Below are 22,620 nucleotides of genomic sequence, written 5' to 3' on the forward strand. Positions count from 1 at the left end.
AAGGTCAAACAGCTAAACCATGACTCAAAGCTCTGGCTGCCACAGTCCCTTCTATCTCAATTCTTGACACTGATTTATGGCCAGCGAATGATATTATGTGGAGATAAGCTTTGATTACTACCGTCATCCTTGAACTAAGTTGAAATTTGTGCATGCAATTCTAAAATCAAATTTGAGATGAAATAAATTGTTTGTGACATATGTACAAAGAGACAATGCTTTAATATTTTATTCTCTTATCAGGTCTGGTAAATAAGAGCTTCAAGGCAAACATTGGTTTAATTTTTAAAACCCTGTTTTACAATAAAAATATATTAAACTCAAGACTGAGTAAAGAATGACTCACTAGAGGACACCGGGGCATTGAAACTAATCCTAAAACTCAGTGGGAGGACTAAGAGGAAAAACAAGAGGGTGAGAGAACTGAGTTCTATAACTGATAACATATCAGAGTGGTAAACATTTCCATTTCCCATTTTAAATGAAAATGGCATCATATTTTCTCCATGTAAAATGACCACAAAGAGAAAGATGGTATAGTATATTTTGGCTTCCTAAAAAAGGACCTATGGAAGTAGAGGGGATTTTCACTATTCTTACTAGTAAAGAGAGCCTTAAGGCTGGGAAGCAATGTAACTCTTGATCAATGGCTGTTGTAATTTCAGGCCTCATCAACCAGGTTTCTTTTTCTTATCATTCTAGCAGCTTCTCCTAAAGGCTCCTCCAGACTAAGTCGATTAAATTGTGAAAAGGTTCACATAGCTCCCTTGTGGTTTCTTAGTATTCATAGTAAAAATGATGAGAATTAACATTTGAAAATAAAACTAGTCTGGATTCTTGGACCTTTCCTATAGAACCCTTTTCACATCTAATCCACGGGGAAGCCATTCAGATGGTATGAATATTTTCTGACTGTGCCAAGCACTGAAAAGTGGTAGCTTGTCATTTTGAATTATCCAAAGACAGCATGAGTGACTGTTAAAGTGCTCTCTGGTTGTGTCTGCTAAAGGCTATTTAAAAGCCAAGGTTACTCAGGGAAGATCAGAACTGATAACTCGTTTCTTCTTTTGACTAAAAAAAAATAATAATAACAGTCATGCCCTCAAGTTAAATCTGTATAGCCTTAAATTCCAATTTTAATGCATTACATATCTAACAGAACCACAACCAGGAAAATTGATCTAAAGTTAGAAAGTTTTTTAAAGAAACACAACACAAAATCAATTGTGTGAGGGGATGGTCCTTACCTTTCAAAATGCATTCAGTATGAGTCAGATATTCAAATACTATTAACTGCTCTATAAACCCATAGAATATTTTCCCAAATTCAGACAATCCTATGTGAATTTCAATGCAATGGATAGATATTAACATAGTAATTAGAAGGATACATAAGGAAAAAGCAAATTAGAATGGTGATTAAGAAATACCAGCCTGATAGCATCACAGAAACTACCCACTGTTCCTTTGCTCCAATAAGGTTAGACAGGCAGTAAGTCCATAAACGTAGAGTGTGTGTCTGTTTTGTTCATACCAAATTCTCCATGCCCAACAAAGTGCTTGGCACATAGTGAATGATTACTACATACCTTATTAATAAATGAATAAAAATAATAGCTATCCCTTCTACATGTCAGACACTACACGAAACACATTACTTATATTACCTCATCTACCCTTCATGATGGCCCAATCAAGCTGCCAATGATTAGTGGCCCAATTTTACAGATGAGGAAACAGACCAATACAGCTGACATCATTTAACCAATGTTTATTACCACTACCAAGTAGCAGAGCTGAGATTTGAAACCAAGATGTTCTGATTTCACAGTTCTGGATCTGTGCTAAATACAATGCTGCATTATAATATTGCTACTCTATCTAACATAAAGTACTAGTCTTGTGAGGAAAAAATGCATTTGCTTCTGTTGAAACAGTCAAACGGGTTCCAACTATAACATTCTATTTTATTAAAGTTGACACTAGTCTACTAAGAATTGGGCAATTGATAAGGAACTCCTGTTAAACATCTTTAATCCAATACCTTAATATTATTAGCTAAGGAACATAATCATTGGTGACTAGAAGTTAGAACCAGAGACCAACTGTGTTTTAAAAATTGATCCGTTATACTATCCCAATATGCAATATGATAGGAATCTATTACAATATTAAAGTGGAAAAAGAGAATGGACGCTATTAATTTTAGCCTATCAGTAATTTATGTCTAAACACTACTACTGCACTCAATGCCACATTTTACAGCGCTTAAGAGACAGTGTAGATTTGGGAGATTCTGTTATTTTTATTTATACTGACAAGGATGTTACATATATTTAATTTTAGAAGTTTCCCATGGCAGAAAAAAACAAAGAGGGCATTGCAGAAGACACAGTGAATCCTGCTGTATATAGTGTATGGATGACAGGGGCCAGGATATGGAATGGGAGCATAAAGACAGCATATGCAAATACTGTTCTCAACCAAAGAATCATTATCACTGGGAGGGAGGCAACAAAGCTGTGGGCTTATTTGGAAAATAACATCACCTTTAAAAAACAGACATTTAAATGAGTACCCAAGCAGGTGTCTCTCATATAGGCTCCTATATACATACATATACACACACACACACACACACACACACGTTTTATCTCCTTTTTTTTCTCCTCATCAGCAGCTGTAACCCTGTGGAGATAGTGGCATTTAAAAAGACACAGCAGGTGGTTAATAAATAGAAACAGCTGAAAGGGATTTAAGCTAAAGCTTCATAAGATGGTAAAGCACTACTGCTTTAGCTTGAGAATGATTCCCAGTTAGAACAGCTGGAAATAGCCTCATTTAACCAGCTAGGATTTTTTTTCATCAAAAAACATCAAACAACCTGTAGAAGCCATCTTTGGTTTGTTAAGATTAGTTGGTCCTAAGTGTCATTAGAACTAGCTTTAAAATCAAATATTAATAAGAACTAAAAATAATTTTAGCTATGCATAGAAGATCACACCAAAGTATAAGACTAGATACTTAAGAAGCCCACTAGCTTTAATCATCCAATATTTTAAACACAAAATCGTGGGGTTTGCACTCCTAAATTGTTTTAAACTCTACATCCTGTGCTCAGCAGAATAAAAAATGCACTAGCCTACAAGCTCATATTTAAAAAAGAGAGCACTCCAGAATTACCCCAAATGCCAACACAATTTGCATAAACAAAATATGATTTTCAAAGACTGAAACTGTAAGTAGCCTATCACTTAATTAAAAAATTGTTAAGAGTAAAAACAGAATGAAGTAATTCATAGAACAGATGAACACAATATTTAAATTTCCAAGATATCCTCAAAATTTACTATTTAAGTAAATTTTTATATTTACCCAGTTTTCAGCACCTTCATTTCATTACTAACAACTTCAAAAGAGCACCTACTCACTTACAGCTTAGTTTAGGCTCATATTCAGCTAATAAATCTGGGGAACTTATAATTGTCATGCTTTGAATTAAGTCTATAGAGCACAAATAAAGTGCAACAAATCATGCTATTGATATGCTTGCTCTAATCTTGGTGCTATTATTTTCCTTTGTTCCCTAGATGGGGTTAATTGTTTTCCTCCTCCAAACGCCTGGGGAAAAGGCATTGGGGTTACATCCGACAGGTACTATCGCCTTCTTTACATGGGTCAGCAGAGCTGCTTCTTTTCCATCAGCTGGTCCTTATTTGCATCCTCTAGAGGTATGTTAATTTGGAATTGAGCACTAGGCCCACTCTAACTATAAAGGGACCACCCTACAGAATATTAAAAGGTTCAAATCTATGTACGCAATTTAAATGCACATGCATATAATTAACTAGACACATTGCCAGTGTGAGTTGCTAATTTGGAATGAGTCACAAAAGGCTAGAATGTGTGCAGATAAAAAAACTTTAAAATTAAAATGACTACATAATGAAAACTGTTTCATGCTGTGTCTACTATTTTCATGTAAACTTAATATAACTGTAAATATATTTTAATGAACAGCAGAAAGCAGCAATTACAAAGAGCAAAGGAGGGCAGCACAACAGTGAAACATCATCAGAATAGCTCTTTGCCTTCATATTTAAAATGCTGCCTGAAGACAGAGGGTGAATTATAACGTCATAATTTCAGGGGAAACATGTTTTCTATATTAAAGACACCTATTTGCCAACCTGCTCACAATGAAAATGGAACACTAAAGTGAAAACAGGAGGAAATCCTAGCTAACAAACAGAAAAGAGGAAATCCGAGTTTGACATTTTGATGTTAAAATAGTTTTTTCTTCTTTCCTTGAAACAGCTTTGTATTTCCTTATAAGTTTCCCTAGAGTGTGAATGACTTCTGGTTATTTTTAAGCATCAAAAACTGTTATAGGTATCATACCCAAAATATATGTGAAAGTTTAGGAGTCTTCATTTAAGTGCTGTCTATATCTTACAATAATTGAAGAACAGAATTGCAACTATAAAATGAGTGTGATCAATTCCATGACTCAAAAATTTTAGAAAAATAATGCAAGACTTTTGACACTAATAGATATTTGTTGTGAGTACTATAATTCAGATGACAGGATATGATGTTAAACAGCTGGAAAATATCCACCAACTATTTTCAGGGCTGAGCCTGTGAGGCACTGGGGGTGGGGAATGGAAGATGTTTCTGTGAAGCAACTGAAAGTTCTGGCTGTGAAATATCCTGTGAGCTCTAATTCTTTAAAGTATAGATTTTGCCAAATATTGGAAGATAAATAATGTATACTATCTTTAAATAAGAATATAAGTCCTGTGGCTGGGCGTGGTGGCTAATGCCTATAATCCCATCACTTTGGGAGGCCAAGGTGGGTGGATCACTTGAGGTCAGGGGCTCAAGACCAGCCTGGCCAACATGGCAAAACTCCATCTCTACTAAATACAAACATTAGCTGGGCATGGTGGCACGTGCCTGTAGTCTCAATTACTGAGGAGGCTGAGGCAGGAGAATTGCTTGAACCCAGGAGGTGGAGGTTGCAGTTAGCTGAGATCGCACCACTGCACTAGAACCTGGGTGACTGAGCGAGACTCTGTCTCAAAAAAAAAAAAGAATATAAAATATGTATTTTATATATAATATATTATATATAAATATACATATAAATATATTTATATATGTGTAAAAGAATATATATTAAAAAGGCCTGATTGTGGAAGTCAGAGTCATTAGAACAGTTTTACTTAATGTATGTCTTCTAGTTCACACATTGAAAAGATCCTACTTTTAAATGTTAGACTTAAACACTTTGGGCTTGGTTAAAAGATATTGAATAACAGCACCAATTGTCCTTGTTTTATGATTATAAATTCAATTATAACAAACCTACAAATTAAGTGGGACTATGGGATACAAGGCAAATATTTTACAATCCATTTAAAATGATATGGGTATAGTGTTATTAAGAATTGTAATTACTCAATGATGCAACTAACTGGCAAAACATGGTAAGTTGCTTGCTTGAGGTGAGTCAAGCAGTGCACACACTTCCAACTCTTAGAAATAATGCCTTTCCAATCAGACTCATCATTTGCATGCAATTTATATTCATAGAATTATGGAATTTTAGAGCATAGAGAGGTTTTATAAATGGCCTAGTATAAGTCTTTTGCTGAAATGAAGACAAGAACTCCATTCCAGATGGGCTGAATAATCCACCCAGGGAATCCAGCAAGTTAGTTTACTGCTCTTTCATTCTACTATGTTGACTTTCAAGTAATAATTTTAGCAAAATAATATATGTAACAATTACTCTACTCAAAATTTGTTTTCACTTTCATTTATATTTTTCTTTGAAACTTCTCATTCCCCAATGTGGAAGATTTTTGGTCAATATATCTTATAGATTTAATTTCAAAATAGTTTATTTAAGAATATTAATAAATATTTTAAAGGCCAAAATGAGGTGTTTGTTGTATTCCCTTAACATGAGAACAATGAGCTATGCTTGGCTCATTTTAGATAATTTTTCCTAATAATTAGAATTGGAATAGCATTTAAGGGTTGTTTTATTTTCTCACTCATTCCCTTAAACCAAGGTGCAGCAAAAGCAGACTTTAAATCCTTCTAGCTATTTTCAGTGAGTCTAATTCAAAGGTAAATATTGGTAATTTCAGAAGAAATAGTTTTAAAGCATAAAAACCAAAGGATGTGATTTACTGAATAAAATTCAGGAAAAGCTGTCACAGAATAATCTTTTAATCCCAGAATTTTATTTACAAAAATTTACTGAAGAGCATAAACGGGAATGTTGATATTGAAGGGTGTTAACTGTGATTTGCTGACTCCGTTTTTACATAAACCCAGTCACGTAAGTTGGGTTCCTATGTGATATGTTCCTTTCATCAAATAACTTAAGCCTATTAACAAATGCTTTGATGGTACTTGGTCCATGGAGATTTCCACTAATTGCCCTGTGCTTTTAACAGTTCCAAATTCACATTATATTGTTATTATAAAAATGACAAGAGAGCAGTTGCTACTTGACTCGCATCAGGCTAATGAATATTAGGATGCACACAGAAAAGTCCATCAGTCTACATGATTATGTAGGGACAGGACCTCAAAACAGATTCCTCAATGCAAAGCAAAGCACACCAGTCATTTCGGACTATTAAATGTGTAACAGTGATTGTGGGTCTACTTGAAAAATAAGAGGCTTAAAACATGTGGCTATTTTCTGAGTTTGGTGATCTTCAAGAATGCCAAAGAACATTAATTAAAAATTAATATCAGAGTATCAATAATCTAAATTTTCAGACTTTCTTTATAAGCCTTATGCACCTGGACATACTACTGTATAACAATATACATATATTTAATGTATTATATTAATATAATATACATATATTTAATCTACGATGTTTTATTTTAGATTCAAGGGGAACATGTTACATGGTATATTGTGTAATGCTGGAGTTTGGGCATATTGAACCCATCACTCAAATAGTTAACATAGTATCCAATTGGTAGTTTTTCAACTCTTGCTCCCTTCTCTCCCAGCCCCTTTTGGGGTCCTAGTTTCTACTGTTTCCATCTTTATGTCCATGAGACATATATTTATTAAGTCAGTGACAAAGGCTGATAGATATGCTCCATAGCAGACCAAATAACTGTGATAAACCATGATAACCACGTGATGCCAATGAACAAAGTTCTTTCTCTTAAAATGTTCTGCCTATTTATTAACCAGTTGTAAAATACTTGCACAGATACACTTTGCACCTGTAAAACACATTTTCTACACCCTTCTATACTGTAAACCCATTATCCTTACCAGTAACTTCCAGTGGATGAAGGCATATTGCATCCAAAAAGTAACATATGATGGACAGTGTCCATGCTGGCTCGAGGCTTGAAGTCAACTGTTATGAGAAAATAATACAGGTATGTGAATATAAGTTACACTTCTGTGCACCAAAGTCACAAAATACATATTCGAATAGTTCAAATACCTGTATAACAAAGATGTTTTGATGCTCTTGTGATCAAATGCCCTGTTTGTATAAATTATCTTATTAAAGATAAGCATGATTCGATAATATGATTAGAAGAATAAAAAGGAAAAATAATAGGCTGAATATCACACCCACATACACACACACACCACACACACACATTTTTTAAATGGAAGACCTCTTTTAAAGTAGTGAGGGCATTATATGGGTATTAAATGAAATCTGCAGCCTATGTATTCACAATATATTTCCTTTCAGACTTCAGTAGAGTGCTGAGTATCATAAAACACTGCACAACATTGTAGTGAAACAGAAACCACAGTGAGTGGTCAAAATATGAACACAAAAATTCATAACACAAATTTATGACCATCTTAGAATAACAACAGTACTATAGTCACTGGGATGTATATGAAGAAGCAATTTACCAGGAAAGAAAAAGAAAAGTAGAAAAAGTATCTTTACAAAAATACAAAAGACATAAAATTACTGTCCTGAATAAGCATGGTATACTTGTTAAAAGATATCAGAAGTTTTACAATGACATTTCTCGTTTTCTCCCAATAATAGTTGTTGAAAGACATTAAAATAAACAAATGCATAATTGAAAGAGAAAAAATTAAAAATAAATTATATTATTATCTATGAACTCCCTTTCCTAGTGTGGGTTTGGCTCATCCCTTTTCATCCTCATCAAAATGCTGTCCAGTATGCAGTAGCAGTTTATGAGTCACCTTTGCACATAAAATGCTAAATAGCTCCAAACTGATCTTAAATCTCAGGTGTGTGCAAAAATGCATCTTTCAGCTATTTTGGTCTGTTTGATAAAATTAAGAAAACATAACTTATTGCTAGAACGTGTATGTGAGACATCAGTACTTATAAAACAAAACAACAGCAAAAAAGTTCTACATCAAACTATAGCACCATGACTGGCAAAGTGGGTCTGATAGAAAACATAGCGCTATGTGCCAAACCTACTGTGTGCCATCTTGGCTTACCACTTTCAGAGGAGACAAATAAACCTTTCTTTTACTGCAATGAAAATAAGAACTTGAAGCCTAAAAATTAAATCTTGAAGTTTTCATACCATCATTTAAAATATTAATGAAGAAAGAATGGCTGGAAAATGCACTTGCTATAACTTGAGGCTTGGTTTTCTATTACCAAAGAATACAGTAAGCCTAAGAGATGAAAGAAGATGCTTTGGAAGGAAAGAATCACCTGGAAGTTACAACCATTCACAATTCATAGAAAGTCCCTATTGTCACGAAGCTGAAGTTTGTTAGCAAGAGAAACGGAAGAAAGAAGAAGGATTCTATATCTATAGACCACTGTCAAGTTGAGTGCAGGATTTCCTTCTTCCCTTCCAGAATCCTACCAGGGATCTTTCCTGGGGCAGAAAGAAAATGGAAAAAGTCCTGAGGTAGGAGTACTGGTCTTTTATTCCCTTGATTTTATTTTGGTATATGATACAATTTTTAATCTTATATTCATTTTTATTAAACTGCTTATATTACTGTGTGAACATCTATAACTGTTGTCTAATTGTATCCTCCTCCTCCTCCCCCTACCTTTTTCAAAAAACATTCCCTCTGCCAATCCATGAGAGGTTATCTGACCCCTCTGCTTTTTCAGAACCTGTGTAGATGACTACATGATTTCCTCCCCTCGGAAGATCTTATTGTGGGTGGATAAATTTCCTACGACTGAATCATTCTTGGAATTTTGGTAATAAGCCAACATAGCCAAGTGCAGTTCATTCCAAGAATGAAATGGCTGGATGCAAAACAATGTTTCAAGCACCCGCTAAAAATTCAGGTGGAAGTATCCAGCAGAGAGTCAGAATTCTGTGACTCTTGTTCAAGAAAGAGGTCAGAGAATTACATATTTGGGAAGCATTAAAAAATTGAACCCTGAAGCTGTGAGGATGGACGAAAGTACTAGAAAGGGTAGTAGGAATCACACAGAAGGCTCAAGACAGTTTGGAGAAAGCCCAGGGCTGTCAGGGTCTGTTTAGGAGACACCAACAGTATCTTTTTTATACTAATGCAATGTGTATGCTGCTGTGAAACAAGGCAAAGACATTTCTGGAAAAATAAGGAGCTATTAGTAATTTTAAAAAATGAAATATTAATAAGCAAAAGATTCAGGTAAGGGCAGGGAAGAGAGCTGCTGATAAAGTAATAGATCATAAAAACAACAACATATAATCTCTAGCTTTCCATGAGGAAAGAAAGAACATAGTTTGCCTGGGCCCTTGCTTATGTAAGAGACTCTTCTAACTGTCCTTTGTAAAGTAAAGGGGGCAAATCTTAATTAATCAAAGTATAACTTCTCTAACCATTTTCTGATTTTTTTCTCCTTCTGACATACATTTTTTCTGACATACATTTTAAGTACCACTTATTTATTTGCTCTACTTTGAACTCTAACTAGGTATGTGTTTAATTTTTGCTTCTAAAATGAGAAACAACTCTCTTTAAGCAGTAGAAAAAGAAAATTCTTCAGAGTTTCCTTTCACAAAAACATATTCTCACTGACTCACATATTCCTCCAGAAACTCCACATCTAATTTAAATGCTAAGTATATTAGAAGTACACAGCAAAAACAAGCAACTAACCATCTTTTATCATATCCTAAAGAAAAAGTATAATATCTAAATATTTATATAATTATAGCTCAAAGTACAATTCATTGCAAGTTGAAATGAAAACTACCTCCAGCAAAAGGAATGTCAAATCAAAACGTAAATCTAAAACAAACAGTAGATGCCTTAAAATAAAGCAGCACTTGGACAATTTCACTAAAGGGCTGCTGCCAGTGGTGGGGAGCGGCAGGCTGGGAAAAGATTAGTCTGACAGGTTCATTTCAGGGGTTTGCTACATTCCTGCTGATTATGCCTGGCTTTGCAAAATAAGACCCCACCCCTAGTGAATTCTAGGTCTGCTGGGCACAAGACACACATAAGACTATGCAGGAGATGTCAACAACAACACAAAATAGAATATGGAAAAATACTGTAGAATAACATCTTAAAAAGAAATGTCTCTTTTCTTTTTCACCCATCATACACCAAAGAAATAAAGGATCCAAGGGGAAGAGAGCTAGAGGATAATAAAGGAAACAACTGCATTTCAGTGTGCAATTCTGACAGGCAGAATAAACAAAGACAGCCTTGGGATGGTGAAAAACAGTGCAAAACACAGCCTCAAGAGAATGCAAAGGAATATTATATCCGACAAGATTAAAAGTGCCACTGACTCTTCTAACTCAATATTAAGATGACAGTTGCTTAAGTGGAAATGGTACTTCAGTCTCAATGGGAACTAACAGTTCAGATTGCCTGATGTATGAGACCAGGGAACATTTTATAGGTGGGTAAGTCTCGGGAATGAAGTATCTTTGAAGGACTAAGACTCCAAAAAAGTGACTCACACAGTAATTAAAGGAAATCTGATGATACTGAAAGCACACAGGTTGGAGGATTTCTCAAAGGATAATGTCATCTGAAATGAAAGACCTGAAACTATGTGTGTGGATGACATGTTGAAAAGAGAGATGTCTAGGTCTAAATTCTGGAGTTACAAGAAAAATTTCTCCTCACTGCATGGGATTGTTTGGGATTTATGGGCTCTTTTAAGTAACATCAGACTATAATCACGGCCACAAAATTCTCTAAGAACGTGACCTAGGGGAGAATGTCATTTAGTTCTCCATTTTTCCCTTCCAAGTGGATATCCAAGTCTGCATGTCAAATTTTGATTCTTCTGCCAGACTTAGGACATGGAAAGATTCTGAAGAACACACATAACCAAATAGAGAAACCAGCAATTTTGGAGATATTCTTGTATATATAACCAGCTCTAAATTACCATTGGAAATGGCAGGAACAATTCTTTTTAGCTAAAAAATATTCAGTAGAGGAATACTACAGACCACAGATAATTAACCTACTGAAAAAAAAGAAGAACTGACTTGCAAGTTTGGATCTGAAGAACTTTGGCAATCTAGAATTGTTGCCTATATATATATTAGGGATAAGTGTTGTTAACTTTCTTTATTCCTCCCAATGTAATCATATTATACACTGTAAATAGCTTAGTTTGCATACCATAGGTATTTTTACATGTTAGTAAACAATTTTCTTAAGCAGCCATTTTTAACCTGGGCTTTAAATTATAACCTGTGGAACTTGGTAAAAATACAAGTGCCTAGAGTCAATCTAGACCAGTCTCTCTTTGCCTCCCCCATCAATATCTCAGTCAAATCTCCAGCACTTATTCCCAGTAAGTATATCATTTAAAGGTTTCACAAGTGAATCACCAGTAATTCTGACTATAGTTCCCATTTATAGTGATGGAATATACTCTATTATGTGAGCATAGTCTGAGTTTATCAACTCATCTTAGTTAAATTGGGATTGTACTACTCCTTTAAATGTACAGGACAAACAGTAAAAGCAGGTTTCTTTTAAAATAAATTCATAAAGAATTTCTAAAGATAAAAATTAGTTGATATTTTAGAATTATTTTATTCAAGGAGACCACTGGAACTCTGTATTATATCATGTAATTTTAGCTGTATCACCCAAAATCATTTTAATGCTGAGATCTGAGGCAGGCATAGGAATTCTCTAGCAATTGTGGTCCTATCAATGATAAAGAGTCAGTATTCTAAGACTGTTTGTGTTTTCAAGCCATATTTAATATTGAGAGAATTGGGAAGGTGTGAGGTTCAAGAATATATAATAAAAAAGATACGTCATGATTTAAAAAAAAACATAAGCCCTAAAATCTTACTATCAACATTGAGTTCAGGATACAATCAACCTTAATGTTCATAATCTTGCAGTTTAGCCAAAAAGGTACAGACAAATGCAAAGCTCACAGCACCAGTCTATTTTCCAGCATGTTAAAAACCCACCACAATGGCATATTACATTATCTCCCACAAGCTTTCCCCATAACCATGAAGCAATTCTGTACTAAAATAAAGACCTTTTCCTTGAACATTTTTAATCAGAAAGCTTAATAGTGAAATTGTCATTAACTCCTGCTAGTATGGACAATGATGTACCATTGGTAAAGAATGCTTATGGTGGTTTATGAGGACTTAAAGCTGCTGTCACCAAATTATCTAAGAAATAAGACACCTGAGCAAGCCTATATATTGAACATCAATTTAAATAAAACAATCCTCACCTCTGAATAAAGAAATTTCAACACACACACAAAAACTAAATTTCTAGATATCTTTTAAAATTAAACTCTATGATATATACCAAAGAATCAATAAATAGACTTCATCAACCAAGCTTATGCAAGATTAAACAGCATAAGCTTCACTAAGCGCTGTTTTTGTAATGTCGTTCCTATAATAGTCTACTATTAATTTCCTACAGAATCAAGCCCATACCCTTCTTCTAGCCTTTCAGGGCCATGCATAACACTGTGACAGTCCTCTAGCTCACTACATTTCCAATATGGCAACCTTTACATCCACTCCTTATTCTCATCAGGCAGCCCCCTCACTTAATAATCACAACTACTAACATTTACTGAGGGCTTTCCAGGTGCCAGGCACTCATTTACTTCCCAATGACCCTATGAGTCTGGTTCTTTGTCCTGCCAAATAGACGAGCCTTCAGGAAAGAGAGGTGAAGTAATTTGTTCCCTAGTAGTATAGCTAGAAAGTGGTGAGGCTGGGATCTGAATGTGGAGTGATCTGGCTCAGAACTTGCTATTTTTGCCACTATATGATACTGTCTCTCATACTTGTGCCCAGTGTGTTTGGGCTCATACTGTGGGCCACTAAAATATTCACCCCTTTGCATATTCAAAGAGGTCATCTTCAGAGGTCCAGATGAAATTTTGCAACCTTCATCATGAAATTTTCTCTGACTAGATCAACTCATAGTGATCTTTTATGGGTTGACTACTAAAGTAGTTCCTGCTGAAACAGCTAGCCGGGAGGAGGTGGTAGGTGGGGGAAATGTAGCATTTTAACATTTCTGCATTAAAATAGCTATATCAACATGTCAATTAATTTCTGGTGATCATTAGATGTACCTAATTGAAGACACTAGAAATGGTTCCTATTCATCTCTCACTGTTTTTTATTACTTGAGAAAAGCTGAGTAATAAAAAAAACTTGAGTGTTGAGTGTTGTCAATTTGGAACCATGTGTATGTATTTGGGTGACCAAAGGATAGAAGACATTTAAGAAATACGCTGAGACTCTGAGACAAGGTATATAGCAACAACTTCTCCTACATGATTATGACCAAGAAAAATCGGCTTTATCTACTCATCAAAGACCTCTACTATATATGTCTTATTTGTGTTCTTCATCATAGCTCTTTCCAAGTAGCTTTCACTAAGAAACTAAGCGTTTTTCAGGGTGATTGGTGAAAAATACTCAGTGATCATCTGTGAGACAGAGACTACTCATTATTTATGTTGGAAAGAAGTCCTAGTTGAAGACAGAAGAGAAAGGATACTTAGTCAACTAATTGGAAGCAGAAAGGTAACAGAATGATTGCATGGGGATGAGGACTCACACACATGTACACACACATATGCATAATATACTCCCCTCTGTTTACTGCTGCCAAAGCCATAAAACATGGATATACAAGCAGTGTACTCTGCCCAGACCTCGGTCTTTATGTCATACTATCTAGTGACACATAAGCATGATCAAAATTGAATTGTTCATGCAGTTCTTGAAGTATCCGAACATCACTTGATCATGTGCTTTGTTTAAGAAATGTCATATTTGGAACTATTCAAATCTAACTGTGCAATTCTGCAACAGAAATTTCTCTACATTCAAGAGAGAAGCCCAAGAAAATGAAAAACAATGAATCATTAGATTAATTTTATCTGTTTCTAAATTCAATGGCTTCTAGCTCATTTGTGTAGTGCAATTTGATAGATAGAGACCTGTCATCATTCACTAAGGAAAAGACACAATTATTTACAGGTCATCCATGTGAGGGAAAGCAAGTGGGTAAAGACGACAGTCAAATTTCTTGGCTGAGTGGGCTGCTGTCAGAGCCAATTCCTCCAAGTGTCTGTAAAACACCTTTTAGACAGCACCACAGTTCAGTGGTCAAATGCAGATATTATTATACTTTCACCCATTCAAATTCTATGGTTTCTTATTAAAACAACAACAAAAAAAAATGCCCTAGGGAAAGCTATAATTTCGTTCAAAATATAAAACATTTTTATCTTCATCACTGCATTTCTCTAAACACCTACTGTAATTCACATTCAATGGTTAAATACAGACATATAAACACATCATACATGCTATATGCTCCTATGTAAATATAACAGGCATATATACATATGAGCTCCATGATGACTGTGATGGTATTTGCTAAAAATTTAGAAGTATGTTTAAGATGGGTTATATAACTAGCATATAAACATAAAGCCAAAATAGTGAGTTATTCAAATCCAATTTTGACTTTTAACACCATCAAGAGAGTCTGTCCTAGTTCTAATAAACAATGTAAATTGTATTGTCTTTTGTAATTTTCTTCAGAAATTAGAAAAGTTCAAGGAGAAAGTCCTTTTCATATGTTTTAACACTTTTATTCTTGTCTAGAATTCTAGTAGCCTGTGACTTCCTTAAACACGCAACATACTTCATATCCCTATTACCCAATAACTTACATGCAGCAGAATTTTAAGTTTGCTGAATTAATGCACAATTGCTTTTCATAAACACAAGCAAAACAATAATTCCTTATATTAGAATATAATTCAAGGTAAAAAGGTAAATTATCTACTATTTGAAATGTTAAGTCAGAAAATGGCCAAACAAAATCCCTTTTTAGTGTTCACTCATGTATTCAGCAAGCAATTATTGAGTCGGTGTCATATCCTGCTGGAATACAAAAGTTTAAAGAGGCACAGATAATGAAAACAGAAGGTATAAAATCATAAAATGTCTAAAGGAAAGAAGAAACAAACAGAATGACTATGAGAAGTAAAAAATAATTAAAAACAGAAAAGAACGAACAAAGTATTATGCGTTTTTACAGCTCTTCATTTGCAACCATGTCTAATCTCAGGATAAGGCATCCTGAGATCAGGAATTTGGGACAATTCACAAAAAGGCTATAGCTTCTGTTAGTCATCAGATGCCATCAGAATCCGTTAGAATGCAAAAAGCCTAGGTTACCCTATAGGCAAAACTTTCACTCTGGGAGTCTGGAAAAGCTATGTATGGTCACTCTCCCAACATATAACTATATATCCAAGCCCCTTTCCTTCTACAAATCTTTAAATCTTCATGTGTACTTATTATTTGTTTTGTAAGATGGTTTGAGGTTTACTTTTCCTTTGGCAAAATTGGTCAGAGTGTATCCAGTAGGGAGTGAAGGTAAAGGAATGAAAGAATAATTGTATTTGACGTGAGGAAGGAAGAACGGTGCTGCTCTTGCTGTATTCCAGCTCCACCTATGCAATTGATAACTTTGCCCATTTCTTCCTTTGTATCACTATCCCCATACCCAAATCTGAAGTACGACTAGGTTAATACATAGCTAGTAAAAAGCTTGGGCAGATTCCTTAACCTCTCTGACTTTGTTTCCTTTTCTGAAAACTGGCTTAGATATGTTTAGCTTTCAGTATCTCAGTGTCTGGCAGGCCCTTAGTAAACAACGGCAGGTAGTGATGATGGTAATGGTCTAGCCATTTATTACATAAATGAGAATTCCATACAAACTAGTATCTTAGCACCTGATTAAATCACAGATAGAGATGTTTCTGTCTCTGTTTCTCAAGCTATGAAATGAGACTATCTATACAGGATTGTCCTAAGAATTAATAAGATAATACATGCAGAATTTCCTTTACTTACTCTTTTATATAAATGATTATTTGCTAATTGTCCCTAGTTTTCCATTTTCCAGTTCTAATTTGTCTAGACTTAAACTTCTGTGGTTGCTGAATTATGTAAACAACAGTAACCACAAACCACCTGGGCATAGTTCATTAAAGGACTCACACAGAAGATGAAACAGCCCATTGTGAATAGGGAACAAAAAGTTTCAGTATTCATGCAATCCTCCAAGTAATAAAGAAAGGAAGAAATACTGAAAAGAGTTATTAATCTTAGAAGACCTTTTAAGGACCTTAGAACTTGGAATAGTTTAATCTCAGAAGAAAAGTGCCTAAGAAAGTATGAAAACATTTAGCACTCTGGTTCTAATATAGACCTTTATGTGTTTCCTGTGAATATTTTACTTGACTGAATATACTCACTTGTATTTTTTCATTTTAAATTATGTGAATGTAAACACATTTATAGTAGGAGAGCAATAACACATTTATAGTAGGAGAGGATATATATTTATAGTCCTTACAGTAACCGGTTCAAAAATCATATACTACCACCAATCTCCAGAAACAAAGCTATTAATGTGAGACGTATAATACTGCTGTAACACAAGACTACTGTATTTACACAGGGGTGTAGGGTGGTCTTCTCTTCACAGCTGGTGTGAAAACAGGACTCAAAACAACCCCTTCAGGGTTGGACAAAGAAAATATAAATTAGGAAAGAAAAATTCATGTAAAATTCCTTTTGTGAGTGAATATTATTTTCTCCTAGATCGCCAAGTATGTGAATATGAAATTAAGGAAAGCTTTATGGCTAGGATTTTAATTATGAATTTACATCCTAAATAACATTTAGTGTTACTCAAAGCACTACAATTAGAAACTTAAATTATTTTTGTCTTTAAAGATAGTTCAGGATATGGGAGCACTTGGCTTCCTAACTTGTTCTTGGTAGTGTCCAAATATTATACAAAACAACCTCATCAATGTTCAACTTTGTATGGTCTTTCATTCTTAGGAATTAACTAGGCAGCAAATTTTGTTGAGAGTGTTACTAAAGGTTGTATTTTCTGTTGTGATTGCCACCAATGTGTGTGAATAAAAAATGCACATTGCTCTGGCTTTGCAGGTCTATAATGTCCATTCCTGTGGGAAACATCTCATAAAAATTCATCCTCAGACTGCCCCAAGGCTACTGTACACATTTCACAATTCACATAGTGGCCATTTCAGACAGCCCACTTGAAGATTAGTCTCAAGGGACCAAAGTACGACTACCATCACTTTCTCTCCAAAATCAACATCTCAATTGTTTTAAAATGAAGCAGAGAAAAGCCAAATACATGAATAATTTGCCAATCACAGCCCTTCCCTAAACAGTTAAATGTCTGTCAATAAGGGATGTTTAAATGGAAACAACCTAGATGGAAACAGATGGTGCTTTGTCACTTTTCCTCTCTGATTTAAAGGTTCAGTTGGGGAAGAATCTGTCGTTTAAGCGTTCTCTTATTCTATGATACAAACAACAAGATAAATGTTCTTTCTTCCATTTCTTTTCTTTTCTGGCTCTCCTTTCCCTTCTCATCCCTTCTTCCCTCCCTCCTTCTTTCCTTCCCTTCCTATCCATCTACCTGTCTGACAGGTAAAATCTTACATTCACCAATGTTGATTCTAAGTGCAGTCGATTTATAGCATGAACCAGCAGGTAAATAAGCTGTCTGTTGAGTGGAGCGGAATTAAGCATCCCGCCACAGACAGAAAGCCAATACTATACAAATGGGACCACACAGTATTGGCGGCCATCGATATCTGCATGCAACTCCTTAACTACTATTACTCATGAATCTCTCCAGATACAGTTTGTAATCTTTCCTCTCAGTGGCTCTCTCTAGTTTGCTTCTGCATTAGGCATGATAAATGCATTTTAGAAACTGACAGTAAAAGATTAATATGCTCATAACCCTCAAAGAGAACCTTTCACTGATTTCAAATCACTGCCCTCCATTCAACTGCTACTCCCCCAATCCAATTAATACTTACTCACGAAGGCTTCCTCATCCACTGGTAATCGCATTGACATGCAGAAGTATGTATCAGACTATTAAAAAAAAAGATAAAAAAATCCAAATTAAACTCTTGCTAGTAAGGAAGAAATAATAACTATTAAAACGTGGCTTCTATGACTGTAAAAAGTACTCCGTGAGGGTAGGTTTCCTGCTGAGGGCTGAGTGGCAGGTTAGTGGAAGGGCTAAGTCCAGAATTTAGATACCCTAAAAGTTTGTCTAAGACTCTTTCTTAAACAACTTTAGATTCTATTTATAAAACCAATCATCATGAGTGATATTTCTAATACTGTCTAAGTTAAAAGGCAAAATTTTAGATGCTTTTATAAAAAGAGTAGAACAATTTAATGCACTTGATTTTAAAATGGTAGAAGTTAGTTTTGACCATCTTTGCCATTTGCAAAATTAAATATTTAATTTCCTGAATCATTTTACAATAATGCCTCAAATATTAGAGAACTACAATGAATATAAGTTGATCTTAAAATTGATTATTTTTGGTTGCTCTCCCTTACTTTAATTTTATTTTATGTAATACATTGAAGAAACCAACATTAACTCAAGCTATTGTTTCTTTTCTAGTTATTGGTCTCATCTAAATGGTCAGTTTTTCACTATCAAATATATTAATATCAAGAATTTTTAGTGATAAAAATTACAGTTTAAGGAGAATGAGATTCAATGTATTCCACTTCCTTAATGGAAATCCATACACAATAAACTGTGTGCTATGGTTAATAATATGCCCAATACAAATATAGGTTGCACTCATTTAATAAGTCATGCTTCCTAGATTATTACTGCACAGAGCTGGAATAATCAGATTTCACTAACATGGATAGAAATCATTTGGTGTTTCTAAACCTAATAACTAGCACCAAAAATTGTGAATTTTGTACCTATGTTTCTACTTCTGTGTTAAAAAACAAGGAGGTTCAAGTACACATCAAACAAATATCTTAAAACTTGAAAAATTACTGAAATGTGATTTATTCTTAGTTACTACTTTCATATATGCCATTTTCTTCTCATTTCAGCATTGTTTCATTTCTTAGAAGTCTTTATAATTTAGATTCTACTTTATTTTGCCAATAAGGAAATGTGCTGATTTTGTCTACCCTCTCCTCGCAATACATACACACACGCACACACATACATTAAGAGATGTGAAGAAACATATTAGCATAGTTTCTAACAGCTCACAGCCGCACCCCTCATGTGACCCCATTACCCTTTAAGGTGCCCACCCAAGAAAGTTCAATGCTTCCAGAAGATTTTACTATTTGTTCTAGCCAAAACCTGGTAACAAGCATAAACCTCTGAACCCTCTCTTAGAGCAGTTACTTCAGAAAGCTTGCAACTATAAATCCTTTCTCTGCTCCTTTGAGATGTAAATCTTCTACCACCCAAAAATGTCTTCTTACATTCAGGGAGATAACTGCACAGCTCTCAAGTCCAGTAGGCACCTTGTTCTAATCGACACCACTGCCTTCTGTCACAAAGACATAATGAGTTTGCTTCTTCTCCCAAATAACAAACCCAGATGGCCCAGCCACATGGACCAGCTCCCTTTCACATCCTTCAGTGCCTTTCCCTCAGCACACCCCAGCTTCTAAAAGGTCTCCTCCCTTTTGTTTTGGCAAAGTTAGGTTCACTTCACACTGGACCCACTTCCCTACTGCAATAGTTACTACTGAATAAAATCTATTCTTACCACTTTAAGTGATGTTGGCTTATTTATCTTGGACACCAACAAGTGCAGGAGCTGGGATCTGAACATAGGCACTCTGTGCATTATACTAATATATTCAAGATCATTCCAAGCAATGTGACAAATAATGACTTAAAAGCAAATACAAAAACAAAAGTAAATTTAAAGCACCTAAGCATATACTTACAATGAAAAAGGATCAAAAGGTTACGATGAAATGAAAAGGAAACAGAACTTATTTTTAATTTGGACTAACAGGTTTTGATTTTACTCTATCTTTGATTTTATTGTAAGTCATTTCATTGTTTATGGAATAGAGAAGTTACAGGCATACATAGATATATCAAATTCAGCAAGCTGGTTCTCAATTTAAAAAAATTAAGTATAATGATGGTTACATATAATACAGAGAATAAAGGAACCTGTTATTTATACTTATAATTCATCAGATCCATACTATAATTATTATTTTTTTACCATCAGCCACCCAATTTAAAATGAGAATAATTTGAAAATGTCTTTCATCTAGCAATTTCTTTTTTTGGCTTATAACTTATCTAATAATGAGAATCCGTTCAGATTTTGACTACTTCTTTCCTAAGTTGTTAAAGCCAGTTGAAGAAAGAGACAGGTGGGGGAAAGGGAGGGGAGGGGAGGGGAGGGGAGGGGAGGGGAGAGGAGAGGAGAGGAGAGGAGAGGAGAGGAGAAGAGGGGAGGGGAGGGGAGCGGAGGGGAGGGGAGGGGGGAAGGAGACCTTCTGCAGGAGACAAGTATCATACACAATTAGAATTTTCTATCATAGTTATTTTCCATGATAACACTATTTGGTAGGTATTACAGACACCATTTTACACATGGCAAAAATGAAGCTAAAGATGGTAAGTAATTTGTTTACAGTTAAAAAGCAATCTAGACATTGGTGAAATGGAATTTGTACCCAGGTTATTAAAGCACTTCTCTTTCCACTATGGAAAGATAGCTGTTAAAAGGTTATTTTTCAAACCCCTCTAGAAAAATGTTGTCAGTTCTTAGGCACAATTTCAGTTGTTTACTTGATTAATAGGAGAAATAAGGGAATCAAAGTAACATAAAATTTAGCAGGAAGTTTTAGTCCAAGTACCCTAAATTTTCAATAGCACCTGAGAACATTTCATAAAAGCTTGTTGTCAAACTGCAATGAACTAGATTAGAGCCACAGCTATTTAATTTTGTCACTATTTTGTTTCTGCAAAGTTATTTGAAAATATACACATAACTCAGATCAATGTTTCTCTGAAACACATTCTGAAGAGACAAAGACAGCACCTTATTGCCCATTATAATAGTCTTTTCCTACAAACACACTGTCCTAGTAAAGATGCTTCTATAATTCAACCCAAACTACCAGCACAACCCTTCACAATTTTCCATTTACCATCATCATGAATCCTCTTTTTCTCTCTGTGGAAAGAACACTGTATCTGAGCTTGGTGCCAGGGGACTATCTGTACAATACTACAGATTCAAACTGCTAACATAAGGCTCAGATATACAAAAAGGGAGAAATAATATGAATCTACATAGCTGCGGTGCCCAGTGCTATCTGTTTTGGCACATCAGCTGAATCTGAATCAAGAGGGATATGATATTGCTGATGCCTCTTTACTGATGCTACTGGGAACTATCCAAGAAAAGCACATTTTTCTAACAAAATAAGATAGTGTGCTAGAAATAAAAAGGCCGTTATTACTATAACACTCCTATAATATCCTATTACTACCCATTTTTAACCAAGAGTTCTCTCATAGCATTCTTCATTTTGATTTAGTCATTTGCAAGACAGAGATGTAGTGGTTTCTACGGAAAAGGAAGTTAATAAAATCAACTGCTTATTTAAATTATTATGAGTCAAACAAAATCTCTGTATATTATTACATATGAAAATTGTTCACATAAACCAGTAATTTTTATTTGGGGAAACCAAAGGTACCATTCAGATTCTAGTGTTGAATACTGTGATTTGATCTTGATTGGATAATAACCTTTTATTGTACAGAATCCTCCCAGAGTACCTTTCTTAAAGACTGTTCAATGTGATGACACAAACAGGTGTACAAATAAGAACATGATGCAGTTTCATCTGGTTATGGCCCTTTTGCTTATTTCTGTGGCTATTTGTAAATTGGTTGTTCCCTGTTAATAGGCCATAGGTCATAGAAATATTATATTGTGTATAGTATGGTCTCTGGTAACTTTTCTAAGTCATCACTTATTTAATAACCAAAACACCAAACAATAAAAGTAAAAATAACTATGAAAGATGATGGAGAGATTAATTTGCTTAACTATAGTAATAATTTCACTATGAATACGAATATTAAAACAGCACGATGTACACCTTAAATATATGCAATAGGAGTAATCAAAACCCAGAACCAGTGGAACCATCTTGTGGTGGCAATTGTGACTTTGTGCCTCAGAATAGCTGATCAGAAAGTTGGTA

General features: G+C 34.8%; 1 protein-coding gene across 16 annotated transcripts in view; it reads right to left on the reverse strand.

Moving 5' to 3' along the window:
* The window catches only part of PAM (peptidylglycine alpha-amidating monooxygenase), a 174,924-nt gene that overhangs the window by 115,546 nt on the left and 36,758 nt on the right, over nucleotides 1–22,620 (reverse strand). For all 16 annotated transcript variants that reach the window (XM_033179011.1, XM_033179016.1, XM_033179014.1 and 13 more), the window contains exons 3-4: nucleotides 18,405–18,462; nucleotides 7,322–7,409 (exon numbers count right to left, since the gene is read on the reverse strand). In XM_033179011.1, the coding sequence (XP_033034902.1) occupies nucleotides 7,322–7,409; nucleotides 18,405–18,462 (146 nt within the window). The remainder of the gene's footprint in view (nucleotides 1–7,321; nucleotides 7,410–18,404; nucleotides 18,463–22,620) is intronic.

This window comes from Trachypithecus francoisi, unplaced genomic scaffold (genome assembly GCF_009764315.1).
Source record: "Trachypithecus francoisi isolate TF-2019V2 unplaced genomic scaffold, Tfra_2.0 Lachesis_group2, whole genome shotgun sequence".
NCBI classification, from domain to species: Eukaryota; Metazoa; Chordata; class Mammalia; order Primates; family Cercopithecidae; genus Trachypithecus; species Trachypithecus francoisi.